At 38.5% G+C, this 19,704-nt stretch overlaps 1 protein-coding gene across 1 annotated transcript in view; it reads left to right on the forward strand.

Annotated features, from left to right (window-relative positions):
- Positions 1-16,192, forward strand: part of ADGB (androglobin) — a 177,325-nt gene extending 161,133 nt beyond the window's left edge. The window contains exons 31-36 of the mRNA XM_040965667.1: positions 3,238-3,410; positions 4,576-4,752; positions 5,637-5,736; positions 12,810-12,900; positions 13,608-13,791; positions 15,749-16,192. Coding sequence (XP_040821601.1) covers positions 3,238-3,410; positions 4,576-4,752; positions 5,637-5,736; positions 12,810-12,900; positions 13,608-13,791; positions 15,749-15,934 — 911 coding nt within the window. The 3' untranslated portion in view covers positions 15,935-16,192. The remainder of the gene's footprint in view (positions 1-3,237; positions 3,411-4,575; positions 4,753-5,636; positions 5,737-12,809; positions 12,901-13,607; positions 13,792-15,748) is intronic.
- Positions 16,193-19,704: the final 3,512 nt, after the last annotated feature.

Below are 19,704 nucleotides of genomic sequence, written 5' to 3' on the forward strand. Positions count from 1 at the left end.
GCCATCATCTGGTGCTTTCCCATGCATATGCAGACAGCTGGATTGGAATTGGAGCAGCCAGAAAACAAACTGAAGTTCAACGGAATACTGGCAGTGCTGCGTGGAAGCCAGCTGTTTTTGTTGTTGTTTTCTTGGTTGTTTGTTTACAATTACTGTTTCATTTTGTGAATATAATCATTTACAAGAGACAGATGGGATGATGGGTCCTTTGCACTGCTACTTCAATGCTGACGGAATTCTTGTCAGTAAATTATACAGGCCGAGTTACAGAAAGTCTCTGGATATGCCCTGCTGTGATGTTTGATTCACAGGATATTATTTGTCCCTACCACTTGTATATCTAGTTGTTAGAAAGAACAGGAGTGAGACAAATACCTGGCATTTGTCGCAGTAATGGTCCCTCATAGACATAACTGTGATTCTCAAGCTGTGGCCCAGAGACCAGCAGCAGTCCCAGAACCACCTGCTACCTCAGCATCCGAGGTGATGCCAGGAGAGCTCCCCCAAGTGGTCCTGATGTAGGTTACTGCCTGAGATCCATTCTTGTGAAGGACCTTTCAGCAGCTTGGAATACTAAGATATTGCTGAGTTTCTGTTTTGGTTTGGTTTGGATATATTTTTTTTTTTTTTGCAGCCCATTCCAGTGTAGCCTTAGCTTCTATTTGAATGGAAAGTTGTACAGATTGTCTAACATGAAATTTCTCAGAGCCTGACCCACACAACACTCAACTTAAAAATAACTTGAGAAAATGTCGTTTTTGCTTTCTTTCTTTTTAAATTGTAGCTTTTTAAAATCTAGATCTTCACCACAGACAACCAAATTGGATTTGTTCCCCAGAGATCTGAATTTTGCAGACTCTCTGAGATATTTTTACATTGACAAAATTGTGAATTATGATGTGACAGTAAGCACCACAGGAGCAGTGTCAGCATTGCCTGGCAGCACTAGATAAACAGAGTGAATTCTTCCACCCCAGTTGTTGGGAGGTTCTTCTACCCAGCTCCTGCCTCAAAGGGCCCGTACAATGTAGTTAACCCTACAATGTCTTGGCATTGAAATGGCAAAGACATGATTTTTAACCAGGGAAAGAACCTGAGCAGCTGTGACCCATGAGATTGGTTACATTTCAGTTGATTTATATGGAACTGAAGGTGAAGGACTGTAACACAGCATCCGTGTAAGCTAGGGAAGGCCTGAGAAGAGCAACACTGAAAGGAAACAGCACTGAAATATTGGGCTTCCATGTCTGTTCATGGAGCATTTCCCTAAATCTAAAATTTTGACTGTCAGGGATATCAAGAATATAGGAGAACATGTGCCCTGCGCAGCTTCTTCTACTATACAGCCTGGGTTTCTGACAAAAGAAGTTTTTACTGTGTCCCTCCCATGAAGACCTCCCCTCTTCTTTCTTCTCTTCTTGACCCTGGTTCCAAAACTCTCTCACCTTTTCCTTGTTTTCATGTAAATTACCTTGCTGTATTTGTGTGGGTTTATTTTGCTGTCATTTCTGCTTGTGAGACAGACTAACCCATTTTTGTCTTGCCCAATCCATCACTGGAAAGGGTCAAGCATCTCAGAAAGAAATTGTCCCATCCTCTGCAGAGCTCATAATTCTATGCACCTGCCAAGGATATGCTTAGTCAATTGTGAGAGACCCAGGCTGTTGCTAAAGCAGCAATGCAAAACAGCAATCAAAATCTACCTGGATTAATGATACTAATACTAGAGAAAACAAATAAGCTACTAGAGACAGAAAAGATTTCATCATGGTGAAATGCTCACTTCATCAGGAAATACAACAATTATAGACTCAAAATTAGCAAGAGTTTAAAACAGGATTAAAAACTTATGGACATTGGGCCCGGCGCGGTGGCACAGTGGTTAAGGTCCTCGCCTTGTACGCCCGGGATCCCATATGGGCGCCGGTTCTATCCCAGCAGCCCCACTTCCCTTCCAGCTCCCTGCCTGTGGCCTGGGAAAGCAGTCGAGGACAACCCAAAGCTTTGGGACCCTGAACCTGCGCGGGAGACCCGGAAGAGGCTCCTGGCTTCGGATCGGCATAGTATCGGCCGTTGCGCTCACTTGGGGAGTGAATCATCGGATGGAAGATCTTCCTCTCTGTCTCTCCTCCCTGTATATCCGCCTTTCCAATAAAACATAATAAAAAATTAATAAAAATAAATCTTTAAAAAAACTGATGGACATGAAAGAATAAAGATAACTGAACAGTAATAATTGTCAATCTCAGTCTAATTTGAACAACGGATAGGGTAACGAAACAGAAAACCAGTAGGATAATAGAATATTTGGGTAACTGTAAGCTCACTTGATCTGACTGATGTCCATAGAATATCCCACTCAACAACTGCAATATATATATTCTTATCAATTGTGCATGGACCATTATGCAAGACAAATCAGATGTAAAAATATAAAACAAGTCTCAACAAATGTAAAAGAACAAATATCATGCACATATATTCCTCAATAATAATAGAAGAAATTTACAAATCATTAATAAATAAATTTGTAGATTTAACAATACTATGTGAGAATTAAACAACATATTCCTAACCAATGGGTTAACAAAGAAATCGCAAGAGAAATTAAGAAATTTCTAGCAAAGAATAGAAAAGAAAAACAAAATATATTGGACTTAATGGGATGCAATGAAAACAGCATCAACAGGGAATTTATATTTACAAACAATTACTTTTAAACTATCAAATCAATAAGTTTTTGCCTGAAGAAAATACTGGAAGACTAGAAAAAAGGAAGCAAAATTACCCACAGCAAATATATTGAAGAATATAATACTAAAGAAAGCATGAATTCAATATTGTACTGGAGGTTATTAGCCAGAGGAATTATGCAAAAAAAAAAAGAAAGAAAACTTATCTAGATCAGAAACAAATTTAGTACTAGCAATATTTACATAAATTTATGAATATACCAAGGTCAACCACTTAACAATACTCTTGTGGTGTATGAATTCTTCTTTGTTTTTATAAAAAGGAGTCAAGCATCTCTTATGTTGCTAAATAGATCTTTTTGTTATTATATTATTTTTTATTGATTACATTGCATTATGTGACACTGTCTCATCTTTATCTTGATGATGGAGGAAAGAAATTAAATGATGTACATTTTCCCTGCTTGTTCATCTTGTGCCTTCATACCATGACTTTCTTACTATACATTATTCATTGGTTTTCATTTCTGCATCTCACCTGTAGCTCATGGAGAGAGGCATGAAGAATTAATTACCATGGGAAGCCCTGATTCCCATGCCAGCAGTGAAGGGCAGAAGTCTTCAGGAACATCTAAAGCGACAAGGAAAGGCAAAGAAAAGTATTCTGAGAAAGATAAGACAGGCAAGGAGAGACCTGGCCCTCGCTTTGAGCCTCAGGTGGGTGTACTGCTTTCTCTGTAGGCACTTGCTGCACATCAGTGCTGTAGGTCCTTACTTGCCCATCTTTCCTGGAGGTCCATGTGTGAAAACTTCTCCTTAAATCCAGTAATCCTTTGCAGATGTCTTGAGGATCTTTTAAGAAACTTTTTCCAAACTTTTTCCCCAGTTTAACATTTAACATCAGAGAGCATGAGTTCAGCTGGGCATGTGTTCTAATAGTTAAGACACCTAGATGCCTTATTGGAATGCCTAGCTTTGTTTCCTGGCTTCCTAACTGCATTTTTTATATGGATCTTTGACACTCTCCCAACCTGGGAGAAGTTCTTTATAACCACATAAGCTTTGAGGCTCTCCCTACTGGTTACCACCAGAGTCCCCCATGTAGAAATTATCACACCGTATCTCACTCTCTTCCAATCCTATGGTTCACACAAGTGATTCTATCAAACATCAAAATGTTGACTTTTGTAATGAATGTATAATGAGTATATTCAGATATGAGGATAATTGATAATTCTGGACTCCATTCTGTGAAGATGTGCTCTGAATGAATATAAGGATAACATAACTGTACTTTGTACACTTCTAAGTAAAAGTTAAATAATGGGAATTGCGCAAATCTCAGTCACACAATACAATGAGTTTTAATAAATATATTTACCAGGTAGTCCTCGACCCTGGTAAGGTACAGATTATATGTAGCTTACGTAGGCTTACAAATTGCCCAAAAATTCCTTGTAGTTGATTATGTCACCCCTACACCTCATCGCATCAGAATTACTTTCTATCAGTATACAGCAAACACACACACACATCATGTCAAATGTACTATTTTATATCCTGTTTCTTCATCACGATGTAAGATCTGTGTATAAGATTCACTGTACTTTAGTACATATTAATAGTTTATTACTCCTTAAGGTTCAGTGGCATTCAATTATATGGGCATATTATAACTTACTTAAGCTAATAAACATTTGTGTTGTTTTTATTCTTATTTCCATTATGAATACTGTACTGAAGCTTCTTATAAGTCTACAAATAAATGTCTTCATTATTCCCGGGGGAATAACAATCAGGGAAACTACACATCATGACATCTAATCTGGACCCTTGTGAAAAGAGAAACATTCAACCCAAAGCTTTTGTTTTATTTTATCAGACATCTACTGCTCACTCTCAACAAGAAGACCCAAATAAACCTTACTGGATTTTGAGGCTGGTCACTGAACACAACGAATTCGATTATTTTGAAGTGAAAAAAGATACAGAACGAGCAGATGAAATCCGAGCCATGAAGCAAGCCTGGGAATCAACTGAGCCTGGAAGAGCAATCAAGGTCACTCAACTCTGACCAGTTATTATGCTTTCCTTTTCATCCTTCCACACCATCTGAAAGAAGAGCCACGTTGGTAAAAACAGTCTTCAGTTTAGGGATAATCTCTGGAATGTTAGCAGACATTGACCAATTAAATGTTAATGCTATTCATCTACATTGCAGCACATGAGGAAATACTGTTCTCCTGAAACCAGGAGGACTTGCAAAGGCAAGGCACCTAATGATCGTATTTATAGATCCAATTAGGCCCCACCTGCTGTCATCTGGCGGGGCTATTTACACATCTGTTCCTAACACTGCCAATTAAGGGAGTGTAAATATGGTTAACGGAGGTTGGAACATACTTTGAGCAGCCTTTGATACAAGTAGATAAAAATGCCTGGGATGCTATAGCAAAACATTGTGGTTTATGGCAGCATTTCACATCCCAATTCAGGGCAACTGGAGCAGACGAAAAACTTTCAAGAAAAATAAAGCACAAGCCCAATGTATTAGTTTTAATATTACTTCACCCATTCATTCTCAACTGTCAAAATTGTGATTGATTCAGATATTGAGTTTACTAGAAAATTAAGGAGAGTTGCCCTCATTGAAACTACCCTATTCAATTCACATTTTCTACTTCATTTGAATATCATTAACATGTTGTTGCCTATTGGCTATTGATTTTCAAAGAGCTTAAAAGGTATATGGCTAGTAGCTCAAATAACTGGTTCAGTGGTTCTCTCTTTCTCCTTTCTTCCTCCCTGTTTACCTCACTCTTCTTCCTTTTTCTCTTCCTTTTCCTCCTGCTCCCCCTTCTTCATTTTTTCCTCTACCTTATATCACTATTTTTAATGTTAATTATATTTTTAAATGCTGATTAACATTTTTGCTCTATATAGGCTTCTCAGGCTCGCTTGCACTACCTTAACCAGTTCTTCAGGAAAACACCTTACTCTGAGGCGGGGCCTTCAACCGAGAGCCAAACTAGAGCCGGAGAAGGTCAGTGAGTACTGAGCCCCAGCATGGGGCTCACAGCTGCTACAGAGCCTCCTTACAAACAGGCAGCAGGTGCTTCCTTGACATCTCAATTTTACTATATACACAAATGGCTGTTTTTACATAAAAATGGTTATAGAGTGCTATTGAGCTGTCTTGTGTCTATTTTCTTTTTTATATTTAGCAGCTTATAGAATTCAAGTCTGATTTTTACTGCACTTTGCAAATTTTAGGATGGTCTTAACGGTTGTGTGCATACTAAAATTGAGATGTCAAGGAAGTAGTTACAGGATGTGGTTAGAAACTTGCATTTTCTAACTTATTGGTCACTCACTACCATGTTCATTAACTTCATGATGCTGTTAATTTCCACGTTTGTTTCTGTTATTGAAGATGTGTAGTGGTATCTCATTGGTGGGGATGCTATTCTGCCAGCTCTACTTTCAAACCAAGGATGGTCTCCCAATGAAATTGTTGAATTTGGACAATAAGATGCTGGAGTCTCCACATGGTCCTTGCCCGCAATGAAGGAATCATGACTGGTTATGATCTGTGCTAGTGTGACATTATGGAGGAATTAAATATGGAGGAGGGCTTGGGGAGGGGTTGGAGGAATCCCAGAGCCTATGAAACTATGTCATAAAATGAAATTAAAAAAAAAAAAGAAACAGTCAGCACGTCTTGTTAGGTAATAAGCAAACACTTCAGGATCTCTATTCTTCAGGATTCTGGAAAACCTCACAATTTCACATGATCCTATAACCAATGCTTCAGTGATCAAATCATTTTCATTTAGTTTCTCATTGAATCTAATGTCTTCTGCTTCTCACAAGTATATATGATTCCACCTCGTTTAAGAAACAGATGAGACGAGATTGGGAGCGTTCAGGGAGCAGGAGGAGGACTGGAGGAACAGGAGTGGGTGGGACCATCCTAACTTGGCGAGGACTAACCTTTGGTAAGAGGCTGAAGAACAGTCTCTGCCTTGTGATGTGCCTCCCACACCCAGGCTCTGTCTGTTGCCCAGCACACACTGTCCTGCCCCCTCCCCTCCTCAGTCATCTCCTCTGAGTGTCTGATCTCCACTCCTCAGTGTGATTACAATCATGGAGTGGAGAGGACTTGGTAAATGATGCAGCTAATCCTCTGGTGCTTTATTCTCCAGGCCTTTTTAAGAGACTTGGCTAATCTGGAGAGAGCACAATCTGAGAGTGAGAGTGACCTGGGAGGGAAATAGTGGGCTCCCCCCTCTTAGGTTAACACTCCCATGGGCGGGCACAATAATAACTAGGACAGGGGCTGGGGTGGCTAGACAGAGAGGCACTCAACAACATCTGTGAGGGCTGGACAGTTGAGCTGGTTGGAGGGAACCAAGCTCCAATACCCTTTGACATTTATGAGAGCCCAATGGGATATGGGGCAGACTGAACTAGGCTGCTACACATACTGGCAAATCAGGGTGGGGCGGGCCAGGTGGGGGTTATTGGGGGTCGCTCTCACTAAGCTGCAGCTCCCACTGGTTGGTGTGATGGCCGAGTACACGATGAGCAGAACCAGGATGGACTGCAACACCCATTGATTCCAGTGCAAGTCGAGGAACCAACCCAGCAAATGCAACCACCAACTGAACGGGGAGACGGACTATGCCAGGTCCTGTACTTGCTAGTACATATAGGACTCTGGTCTGGGAACACCTCAAAGTTTCTTTGGGGATCCCCTCAACTGAAATGGCGGACTTAGAATCTTAACCAAGAAAAGACGGAAGATAGAACAGGTCAGTCAACCACCACAGCTATATATTGGCCGCGAAATACTGAACAAAGGGAGACTCCATGATGGACTATGTCAATCAGCAGATTATTCAACAGCTTCATCGTGCCTGGAGTGGCGAGATTGGCAGCAATGCATAACTAGTGAACTACCGGGACCACTTGAGCAAAGATCTTGGAGCATGCCCTACATTTGGGACCTGGGGTAGGTAGGAGACTGGGTGGGGCTTATCCTCAATATTCCTTTAGCCCTTGTAACTTTTTACCCTAATCAACAATGTAAAGACTGCCAAAATATAATTTTTTTAAAAATCATCATCATCATCAAAAAAAAAAAAAGAAAGAAAAGAAACTTGGCTAGTGATTTTTGTTTGGACATCCAACTTCCCTTCTATTCCGGTGACCGTAGTGATGGCCCTGTGCATCCTTTCTGCGTGAGATTGTGAAAAAGTGACTTACAGGGCTGCCAGCTACAAAGATATTTTTTTTTGTTGCTGCTTACTTGAGAAATGCAAATCTCTATTCGGTGTGGCTTGGATAGTAAAGACAGTTTTGCTTCTAGGATGGAAGCCGGAGGAGCAGTTCTGGTGGCGATGGTAACTTTTGCAAGCATTGTTGAGTTTTCTGATTTCACTGCTGACCTTCTCTCTGAACAGTGTGATTCTCCCACGAGGAGAGAGGTGCAGCATCATTGCCCCAGAAACATAAGCATGGCAAACCCACACAGTGTTAGGTCCTTCAAGTCTGTAGGTCACCCATGCCTGGTGCTGGTGCTGCCCTGTCTTGGCAGGGCACCTGCCCCCTGTCAGTGAGGCCCCTGGCCTGAGAAACGCTAGCGCCAAAACACCTTCGATGGGCACACAGATCCTCCTGATACCAGTTCAGTAAGTGGAATTATTTTTTGTTGTGTAACTTGGACAAAAGCGGAAAATAATCATTTCATCTTTGTCTCTTTGCATTTGATTTTGATATTTTAAGCTGCAAAAGACTTTGGGGAGTGATATTACATGTGGTAATGGTGATTTTATTGAACCAACTGCATTGAAGTTTACATGGACATTTTTTCATTATCAGATTCTATTCCAAACAAGTGTTCGGTAAATCCAAATAGATCACCAGTGTGCTCTAGACTCAGTACAGAGCAGCACGCTACATGTGGTGTACATTGGAAATAGTTCACAAAATTAGGTCTTGCTTACCATTTAAAATATTTTTTAATGTTCTTACATAAAAATTTATGTTGTATTTTTAAACTGTTAGGGGCTTTATCTATTTTTCTAAGTCAGTTAGCTGTACTTTTTGAAAAAGTATTTTGTATCATCAGAATAAGATATAGTGAAGCAAAAAGAAAGAAAGAAAGAAAGAAACAGATGAAACCAGAAAAACTGTGTAACCTAGTCAGATGGAAGGATCACTACTATCATGTTGGCACTTAAAAAAAAATAACAGTAAGATCACAGCAGCTATAGTCCTAACCTTGCACACGCCAGGATTGTATATGGGTTCCGATTCTAATCCCGGCATCCCTGTTACCCATCCAGCTCCCTGCTTGTGGCCTGGGAAAACAGTCAGGGATGGCCCAAAGTCTTGGAACGCTGCGCCCACGTGGAAGGAGCTCCAGGATCCTGGCTTTGGATCAGCGAGGCTCTGGCCATTGAGGCTTCTTGGTGAGTGAACAAAGGACAGATCTTCCTCTCAGTCTCTCCTCCTCTGTATATCTGACGTTCCAATAAAAATAAAATAAAGCTTATAGATATACATATTTTATTTAAATATATAAGAATATATAAATAAGCTTTAGTTTATTTATATATATGCAAGTTATGTGAAGTGAAGGGAGTGAAGTAAAGCTTATTAGAGTAAGTTTTATTTCCTTTCTTGATCATTCTTACACCAAAGGGTCCATCAGCTTTCACTATATTTCTAAAGAACCAATTACAGCCCAATATATTTTATTTATATAGATGCAGGAGTCTTCAGCAAAATACTAGCTAAGTGAATCCAACAACATACTAAAAAATTATCTACCCTGAGCAAGTGGGATGTGTCCCTGGCATGCTGGGATGGTTCAACAAATCCAAATCAACAAGTGTGATACAATGAAAACTGAAGAATAATAGTCTTATGATTATATCTATAAATATGGAGAAAACATTTAATACAATTTCACATCCTCTCATGATAAAAAGTCTTAAGAAAATTGGACATCGAAAGAAATGCCTGCACACAATCATGCCAACATGTAAATAACTCTCAGCCAGTATCACACTGAATGGGGGAAAGCAGAAAGCAGCTCCACTGAAATGCAGAATCAAGCAAGGATGCTCACTTTCACCACTGCTATTCAATAAAGTGCTGGAAGTGCTGGACATCAGGCAAGACAAAGAATTTAAAAGGATATAAATTGGAAAAGCGGAAGTGAAATTACATCTGTTTGCAGATAACTTGCTTCTATACATAAGAGAACCAAAAGGCTCCCCTAAGAAAATACTGGAACTTATTTGAGTGCTTGGCCAAGTTGTGTTGGGTAAAGCTGTGGGTATAAAATCACACAAAAATTAATGGCATTTATATGAACAAACAATGTCATGGCTAAGAAAGAACTTGTAAGAGAGGCTCAATTCACAATAGTTGCAAAATTTAATCAAGGAGGTAAAAGGTCTCTACAATAAAAATTACAAAATATTAAGAAAATACGTAGAAAACAAAAAATGGTAAACTATTCTGTATTCATAGGTTAGACGCATTCATTTCATCAAAACGTCCATACCACCCAATGCGATGTACAGATTCAATGTGATCAAACTCCAGTTAACAAGGACATTCTTCTCAGATCTAGGAAAACAATCCAACAGTTCATATAAATGACTCAAGCAAAAGACTTATCTACTAAAGGACGACCTTCTCAAATGTACCTTTGTACATTTAAAACCTTTAAGACAGAAAAATAAGTAAAACTAAGAACCCGATTGTGGTGTTTGATTGAAAGATCAAAACACCACAAATGAAGTTACGTGGATGGCAGAAATGCACATGAAAAGTGGTTTATATCAGAGAAATGAACATTAGGACAATGAGATGACATTGCATACCTATTAGAAAGGTGTAAGTCCAGAATGTTGACCTCACCAAGCTCTACAAGAATAAGGAGCAACAGGAATTCTCAAACTTTACAGGGGGATTTAAGAAAATGCACAGCCACTTTACAAAACAGGTTGATGGTTTCTTACAAAGTTAAACAGTCTGTTTTTACCATATGATCTCTCCAGCAGGCACAATCCTTTGTAACTACTCAAAGGGAGGGAAACATGTTCACACAAAAGCCTACACACAGGAGTTTATTACAGCTTTATTCATGATTGCCAGAAAGGAATGGATAAACTGTGTTACCTAGGCAATGGAGTATTACTCAGAACTATGAAAAAGTGAGCTATCAAGCTCTGGAAATACATGGGGGGAAAAACCTGACTGCTTCTATGTGAAGCAAGCCAATGCTAAAGGGCTCTCTAGCGCATAATGGAAATTACATGATGTCTGGGAAGAGGCAAAACTATGGAAACAGGTCAAAGGTTGACGGCTGCCAGGAGTAGGAGGATGTAAAAGGAAAAATCAGTAGATCTTAGAGCCTTGAGTGAAATTACCCTGAAAGAGACAGTAATAATAGATTTCATTACACAATTGTCCCAACCCAGAATGAACAACACACAATGAATCTTAATATAAATTACAGAATTTGAGGTATAATGGAGTGTCAACATGGAATCACCAATTATAAAAAATATGCACTTTTTAATTAATTAATTTTATGATACAGTTCCAAAGGTTCTGAAATTTCCCTTTCCCTCCCCCCACTGATTCCTCTTATTTTATTACAATAATATAATACTTCAGAAAACAGTCATAAGTCCATTGTTCTGTTATTTAAGGGTACCCTGACATTGTAGGTATGGAGAATGGCAGAGTCCAGCATCCTATTGTCAAGATATATTTAGCAAGATATATTGCGCATAAAGAACATAGATTATAGGAACTTCCATGTGTGTGTGTGAGGAAGTGGTACTTGGGATGTCTGTGTATCTTCCCTCCAATTCTACTGCAAATCAAAACGACTCTTAAAGTTGTTTAGGCTCGAGTATTTGAATTGCTTGTTGGGTTATTGCTTACTGAAGTTCTTGGTTTCATGTTCCAGCCACGACCTCAATTCTAGCTTCCTGAGTGACTCCTAACCACCTGGGATTGAGTTCATGGCTTTGTTCTGTACCTCACTCAACCCGAGCAGACATTCGGGAGTGAACCAGAAGATGATAGCTCTTCATCGCATATGTGTGCGTGTACCACTGTACCTAAAACGAGTGAAAGGATGAGCCAAAAATAAACAATTTAAAAGAAAATTTAAAGCAAATAGTCTAAAAGCCTTTTAAGCAAAGAGCCAGGATGGAGGATTTCTATTCCTTGATTTCAAATTTTATTTGAGTAAGATACAATGGCTTGGCGATTCCTTGGAAAGTGATACATAAGTCGGTTAGTAGTCCACACCTCTTTACATAAACTGTCCTGGAAAATCATACCCATGGACACTTAAATGTACTGATGATCTCCTGGAGCACTGGTGGTAACAGTGACCGAAATGCTATCATGCAACTCGATAAACATAATCAACAGCTTTGGGTTACATCCTTTAATGAGTAGATTTCACGGTATTTAAATTACACTCAGTAAAATTTGAAAACATCAAATGATCAGGAAAGCTGGAGGATTAATACCCTAGATTTGGAAGGTTCAACTCTGTTCCGGGGGCCTCCATTCGGGTCTATATGGTGTAACAGCCACCTGCTGATTTGATTTTCAGCCTTTACCTACATACATGGACTGTATACGTGCCTACTGTGTCTTAATGAGTTTATAGTCCAGCCCTTACCTGCTTCATCAGACTTTTAAATATAGCCCATGGCTTTTAAATGTTGGGAATTAAACTTGCCTACAAAAAAATTCTGTAATTTAAAAACACCTCTTTGTCTCCTCCCTAATTTAGCGGGATTTATTTACAGTAATATCTTGTCACTCTTTTAACAGAGCATATTCATTTTGCTATCACCTTCATTGAAGTATAGATACAGTGCTGCCAAGTAGAGGATAAATATGCGATATCACCAATAGTTATAGCTTCGTAACATGATATTAAGTAAAGAAGTCCAATCAATGGTTATTCATTTAATTCATTAATTACTTATCAAATCTGTTTATGTGATTAGCCTTGTGGTCAGTTTTGATGGTTGCTTGAAACCCTGAGTCTGTTTCGTCAAGCAGGGCTTCGTTCACGGTCTCCAGCGGTTCTGGAAATGTCTCCGCACCATATTCGCAAAGCACTGGAATTCGTGGACATAAATCAGTATGTACGGTAAGTGACCCAGTGTGTTCACAGATTCACGAGTCCTTGCCAATAGGCAGTGCCAAGTAACTGAAATTTTCAGATTAAATTCTTACTGTATGTTCAGTGTGTCTAAGTGTAGAAATGTATGATTTTACAAGTCAAAATTTGCACATTTTATTAAATCAACCATTTTAATCACTTAGTAATTTGCAAAAATTTCATTGGAAGTCTAATTATGTCAATGTGAACTGCTGAAAATTCCTATGATACCTGCTCTCATTATATAATTAAATTCTGTTTCCCTAAATACCAGACAATAGGATTAAGAGAGGTAATTATTAAAATGTATTTGTAAATTTGAAATCATTTTCAAAATGATTTAGCTTCATCAGTTCAAAAGGAAAACTACTAAATATTACCAAAGTTTTCAACATCAGTTCCACATCAACCTTCTCAAGAAATGATATTTATAAATAATGGTTACTTTCCAAAGTGTTCTCTAAAATTTCAGTGACACGATAAATGGAGCATGACCAATTTAAAGAACAATGTTTTATCATTTCCCAACTGCTCTATTTCTGATCCAGATTCCTGCCAATGTACCCGGAAAAGCAGTGGAAAACAGCAGAAGATGGCCCACGTATTTGGGCTCTGCCTCCCATGTGTGAGACACGAAAGCTTGTTCGCAAGTTCTCGAATGATTTATGTATGTCTTTTGATGGTTTTATATCCAGGACAACAAACAAAGAGCCTATACTACAAACAGAAGAACTGACTCAACAGGAGGCCATGCAGAAGGCAGAAGAAATTCACCAGTTTCGAGAGCATAGGAGCAGGATGCTTAGCATTAGAGATATCAGCCAAGAAGAACGGTTCAAGTTGAAAGACGAACTGCTGGATATGTATGGGGACATGCGGGTGAGTTTAGAAGTGCAGAGGCAGGTCAGAGTAGACAAAATGTGTTGTAGCATAAAAACAAAGTCATACTCCTGTGAGAGAATTAGAGAGTGGGGTCATCCCCCTCCTCTGTTAGCTTTAATTCACTAAGAAAAAAGATTTTATTTATCACCATAGAGTCCCCAGATAATCCAGTAAGCTCTCTCTTTTTTGTTGCTTTCCTCCAGTCTTTGTCTCTTTGGCTCTTTTTGCTCATGACAAACTGCCTTTACGATTCGGCCAGGCTTATTTGTATCTCTGTACTTTCACCCAAACTCCTGCCTCGTCCTAGAATAGCCTTCCTGGGACGGCCAACTGATGCATGCCTTAGTTTTCCGAGATTTTCTGTCTAATCACTTCCCTGGAGACTTCTTCACTAGTTATCCCCTCAAAACCATTGCGTTCAATATTCGTAAAACTACATCTGGCCTTCATTTTATTTCCAGACTGTATCTTTTATGTTTAACTGATGACTTCACAGAAACATTTAAGTACAGCACTTGCAGCAATGTGCAAGCATTATAATCTATCTCTGTCGGATCATAGATAATGTGTGCTCTAGAAGCTGGAGGGATGTCAGCCTCACAAATTTATTCTCCAACTGAAAATGTAGAATAATGAATGCTAGAATGACATAGTCCCATTTTATCACATAGGGAATAATCTTATTTAGACTATAAAATGAAAGGAAATTCCAAGATTGCAGTTCATGTTGTCTGGGTTTGCAACAAGATGGTGAGGAAATACTGGCTAGAGCAGCTTTGAATTCAGATCCTATTCATTTAAGTATTGGATCCAGATAATCTTAGCTTCGACTGAGGCCATTTATACAGAAACATGATCAGTAACATTTCTCACATTTCCACCAGAGAGGAGAAAGCATATTAATTAATCAAAATATAACTGGCATACTAAAATTTATTTGCACAAAGCCCTTAAGATTCTCTGTCTCTTGCTATACTTAAATATATGTACTTTAAGTATACATATTACATACACAAGTACATATATTTGCTGTAATATGTCACTGTTTGCATATATGTATTTAATTAGATATATACTTACACATATGTATTTTAAAATATCACTGATTACTTATATGTATTTTAATTATATACTATATATATATACATATTCTTACATTTTAATGTCACTGTTATCATCTGTACTCATGCAGTTGGTTTCAGGAATCCAATTGTATACCGATAGTTACAGTATTTCTCCTTCATCAAATTTTGGACAAATCTGCATCTCGCATACAGTTGTATCGATACCTCAACCCAAATCAGTGCAATCACAAAAACAAGAAATGTGAGAATTTGAGGATGAAGACAAAATGGGCATTTCTAGGAGGTTGTCCTTATGTTAGCATTAATCCATTAAACTCTATTTAATGTTAACATTAGGAAACAATAAATAATGTGATCATTTTCACAAAAAAGGAATCAGTAAACCCCACTGTAAAAGAGCAGCTGGTGAGACATAAACATTTTTAAGACACTGTAGGAGTCTTGTCTTCAGCCACATGCAAACCACTGATATCCAGATATACAGGTATTGTTTTGTTTTGTTTTGTTTTGAGTGGTTAAGAAAGTAGTAGGCAGCTAAAATAACAGACATAAACGATGTTCTTCAAATTCAGCTCTGATATATTCTGTGACAACTATGGGACTAATAACTTACTAAGCACAATTACTAGATAAGACACTATTTTATTACATGTGATAAATCCTATGCCCAAATCCACACCAATTCTCTGTGTTCCCATTATTTTTCTCCTACCAATGCTTTTATTGACTATTCTTTGGGAAAATCGCAATATTCTTCTTGGCTCTGTCGTTGAGTACCTGCACTCAGAATCTCAGGGTTTCATTTCCTTTCTGGGGCTAGAAAACCTTATCCACAGAACTTAATCACACGTGGCTATGTTTTGGAACAGGATTCGTTAGACGAAGCTCGGCAGAAGATCTTGAATGTTCGAGAAGAATATAGAAACAAACTGATGGAGGCTGAGCGCCTGAGATTAGAAGCCCTGGCAGCTCAGGAAGCGCCGGTGAAGGCAGAGCCAGAAAAGAAGACCCCAGCTGCTGACACTCAGCAAAAAAAGAAAGGAAAGAAAAAGTAACCTGGAGGCGCCCAAGACACGCTTTTTCTGTCGGCAAAGCATGTATTTTAATGATCACAGCGTTGCCTGCCACTAAAATATTAGCACAATTGAAAAACAAAAGTTTTGCTGTTGTAGAGATCGCTTTAATATTTAATGTTCACTTGGTAACTTTCCTCAAAGGTTTAATATTTGAAGTCATTAGAATTTAAAGTGTTCTGATCTCAACAAAATTGCTTCCAAATATTTAGAATTCAGTAAAGATCTATGCATGTTCACTCCGAATTGCTTGCCTTTTTTATTAGCAAAACAATGTTCTAAAAATGTCAACATGGTGTGGATGTTTGGCGCAGAGGCTGAGCCTTGGCTGGGGATCCCTGTGTGCCCAGCTACAGTCCCTGGCTTCCTGTGAGCTCCACCCCAGCTTCCTGCTAATACACAGGCTAGGTAGGACGCAGCAAACCACAGTTCAGTGGTTTGGTCCCTACAACCCAACTAGGAAACCAAAACTGAGTTTCTGGCTCCTGGCTTTGACCTCCCCAGTTCCGCTGTAGTGGGCATTTCCGGAATAAGCCAAGCCAGCAGATGGAAAAATCTTTTCTCTTTCTCTCTTTTTCTCTCCTTCCCACCCTCCAGTACTTTATGTTTCTACCACTCACTCAGGTATGTTAATTTTTAAGTGAGTCAAAAGGAATGACTCTAAAAAATTCAACAATGTGAAATCAATAGACACTAATCTTTGAAAAAATTGCCTCCAGTTTTAAAAGTTTCAAAATATTAATTCACACACTTTTATAATCATGCCATTTTTTTTTTTTTACAAAGGGGAAAAGATTAGCTTTAATACACGTTCCACACCGGGAGAGAACTTCTCTGGTTTGTGCCACCGGAAGTATCAGGATCTACAGCCTAGCGACTGGCTGTGGTAATACAGGCACAACGAATGTGATCACAAACCTACTCTTTTTTACACTTATCAAGATCATTTTTGTGTATGTAAGAGAACAAATTTCTGAATCTCAGTTTTCGGAAAATGTAAAAAGTGGATTTAAACAAATAGAAGAAAATTTACTTTCCAATCTGTCACTCTCTCAACTAAAAAAGCACCGCAATTTTTTTTTTTTACCAAAAATGCTTAATTTTAATGGGTAATTTTAGACTGAGCTTCTTTCTGATATATCTGATAAGGATTAATAGCCATAATATAGGAAAAGTTCACATAACTCAGTGGAATAAGTAAATAAACAAATAAGACAAAATAAGTAACAAAACATCAAAGGTCCAGTTAAAAAATAGACAAATGATCTCCATATATTGAGGAAGACATTCAAATGGTGGGTGCTCAATATCATTAACCATCCAAAACACCAGAATCAAAGCAACCATGATTGATCACCTTAAACTCGTTAGCACATTTATTGTCAAAATGGTAAGAATTAACAGCTACTTGAGAGTAATGGACAAAATTCATAAAAATGCAAGTCTACGCCATCACCACAGCCAATGCTATCAAGGTTGCTCAAAACATTTGCAAAGGAAACACAATGTGATTCTTCAATGCTTCTGGTTATACAGGCAAAGTAAAGCAAATCAGGCTCCAAAAGATATGTCTGCAACTCCATATTCACATGAAAATAACACTCCATCAACCAATGAATGGATAAAGAAATGCAACAAAAAAGAAGGATCTTTGGCTGGTGCAATGACTCAATGGCTAAATCCTCACCTTGCAAGCACCAGGATCCCATATGGGTCCCTGTTCGTGTCCCAGCTGCTCCACTTCCTGTCCAGCTTCCTGTTTGTGGCCTGGGATGGCTTGAGAAGCAACATGATGACTCAAACATTTGGGTCGCTGCCATGAGCATGGGAGGCTTAGATGGAGTTCTAGACTCCTGGCTTCAGACTGGCCCAGCCCTAGCTGCTGTGGCCATTTAGAGAATAAACCAGCAGAGAGAGGTGCTCTGTGTCTCATTGCCTTTGCGTCGGATCTGCTCAGCTCTGTTGCAGCCACTTGGGGAATCAACCGGGAAAAAGCAAAGAAATCTTAAAAAAAAAAAAAAAAGGAAAAGGGTAAGTTCTCCCACCCTCCTCTGAATTTTCTGAACTGTTCAGGTTTGCTTTCTTATCCTAACAAAGGTTTCCGGCTGTGAGTTTACTCTTGGACAGGGTAGAGGGGATGCAGTGGAAACAGCTGTGGTGAAGGTCTGTTGGTGGTTTGGTTTTACGTTCACAGCAGCAGTGTCGCCACACCGAACTCCACGCCTGACGAATGCAGTGTCCTGTCTGCATCTCAGTCACAACGGCCACTGGTACTCACCAGAATTTCATTTCATTCAGTTCTTCTGGAAGCTTATCAGAGTTTTTTTTTTTAATTTCTGTGTATTTGTGTGTGCATGTGAGCATATGATGCTGTTACAACTGAGTTTATAGTTTTTAGGAACACATTTGGGTGGATTCCAAAGTATGTTATTACTATTCTGCTGCTGGAAGTCTATTTTTTTCCTAATTTTATTTTCTTATACAAAGACTACACGGTTACTAGAATAGTTTTATTTCTTAATTAAAATTAATTTTTAAAATTAGTTTTTTAAAAAATTATTGAGGCTTCCATATAACTCACAATAGCTTTTAATCTGTGGGCTGCTTCCAAATGGTGTATGTGTGTAAAATATTTACATATACATGTACACAGTATTGCAATTATATATTACTCTTGCATTGTGTGAAAAGAGAATTTTGGTCATGAGCTGGTGTTGTGGCATAGAAAGTGAACCACCACCAGTGATCCCAATATCCCATATGGGCTCCAGTTCTTGTCCTGGCTGCTCCACTTCCCTCCCAGCTCCTTTACAATTGCTGGGGAAAAGCAGCAGAGAATTTCCCAAAAGCTTGGACCTCTACCACCCATGTGGGAAACCCAGATGAAGCTCCGAGCTTCCCTGGCTTCCTTGCTGGCTTCCTTCCTTCACCTGGCTCAGGTGAGCCAATGGATGGAGACCTTGCCATCTCAGTCTCCCGGCGCTGTACTGTAATTCTGAATTGCAAGTAAATAAATCACTCTTTGAAAAAAAAACCACAGATAGTGTAAATCTTAATTTAAAAGAACCTTATGGATTGTCAGGATTTAATCTTCTACATGTTTTCAACATTTTTGACGTTTTGTTCCTCTGTATTTGTTTAGTTCTGAGAATTATGCTGTAGAATACATTTAAAAGTATAGTCAGCTAAAACTAGTGACAATGTGAATTACCTTCAGTTGATTAGACCAATAAAACATGATTTGTTTTTAATAAGAAATTAATGTATAAGCATTTAGGACAAGTATATGTAGCAGTATTCCCTGTCTTTCACCTTCACAAAATGACTATTACAGTTCCATTAAAAAATGTTTGCAAGAATATTCATTGCCACCAACTTGTAAGAGTCAAAATTGGAGAAAAGTCAAATTTTCTTAAGAATTCCATCAGTAGTCAACACATTATGGTGTGTTTGTATTAAAACACTATTCACTAATCACAATAAATAATTCATTGTTATGCTCCACCCTATGGGTATTTAATAAATATTTCATATTTATAGTATTCACTATCAGGCAAGACTGATTTGAGATGTTAAAAGTTATAGTAATAGTTAAAATTGTGGAGTGAATAACATTGAGTTGTCATGAGGAGAAATTTAGGATGCTATAACATAATTTGCTTACTTTGTGAAAATTAATTGAGCAATATACTTGATACTTACTAATACATCTTTGTGTAGGCTTTTCTTTAAAAAAAAAAAGTATTTATTCG

Source organism: Ochotona curzoniae, unplaced genomic scaffold, assembly GCF_017591425.1.
Source record: "Ochotona curzoniae isolate NIBS_2020 unplaced genomic scaffold, NIBS_Ocur_1.0 scaffold_3890, whole genome shotgun sequence".
NCBI lineage: Eukaryota > Metazoa > Chordata > Mammalia > Lagomorpha > Ochotonidae > Ochotona > Ochotona curzoniae.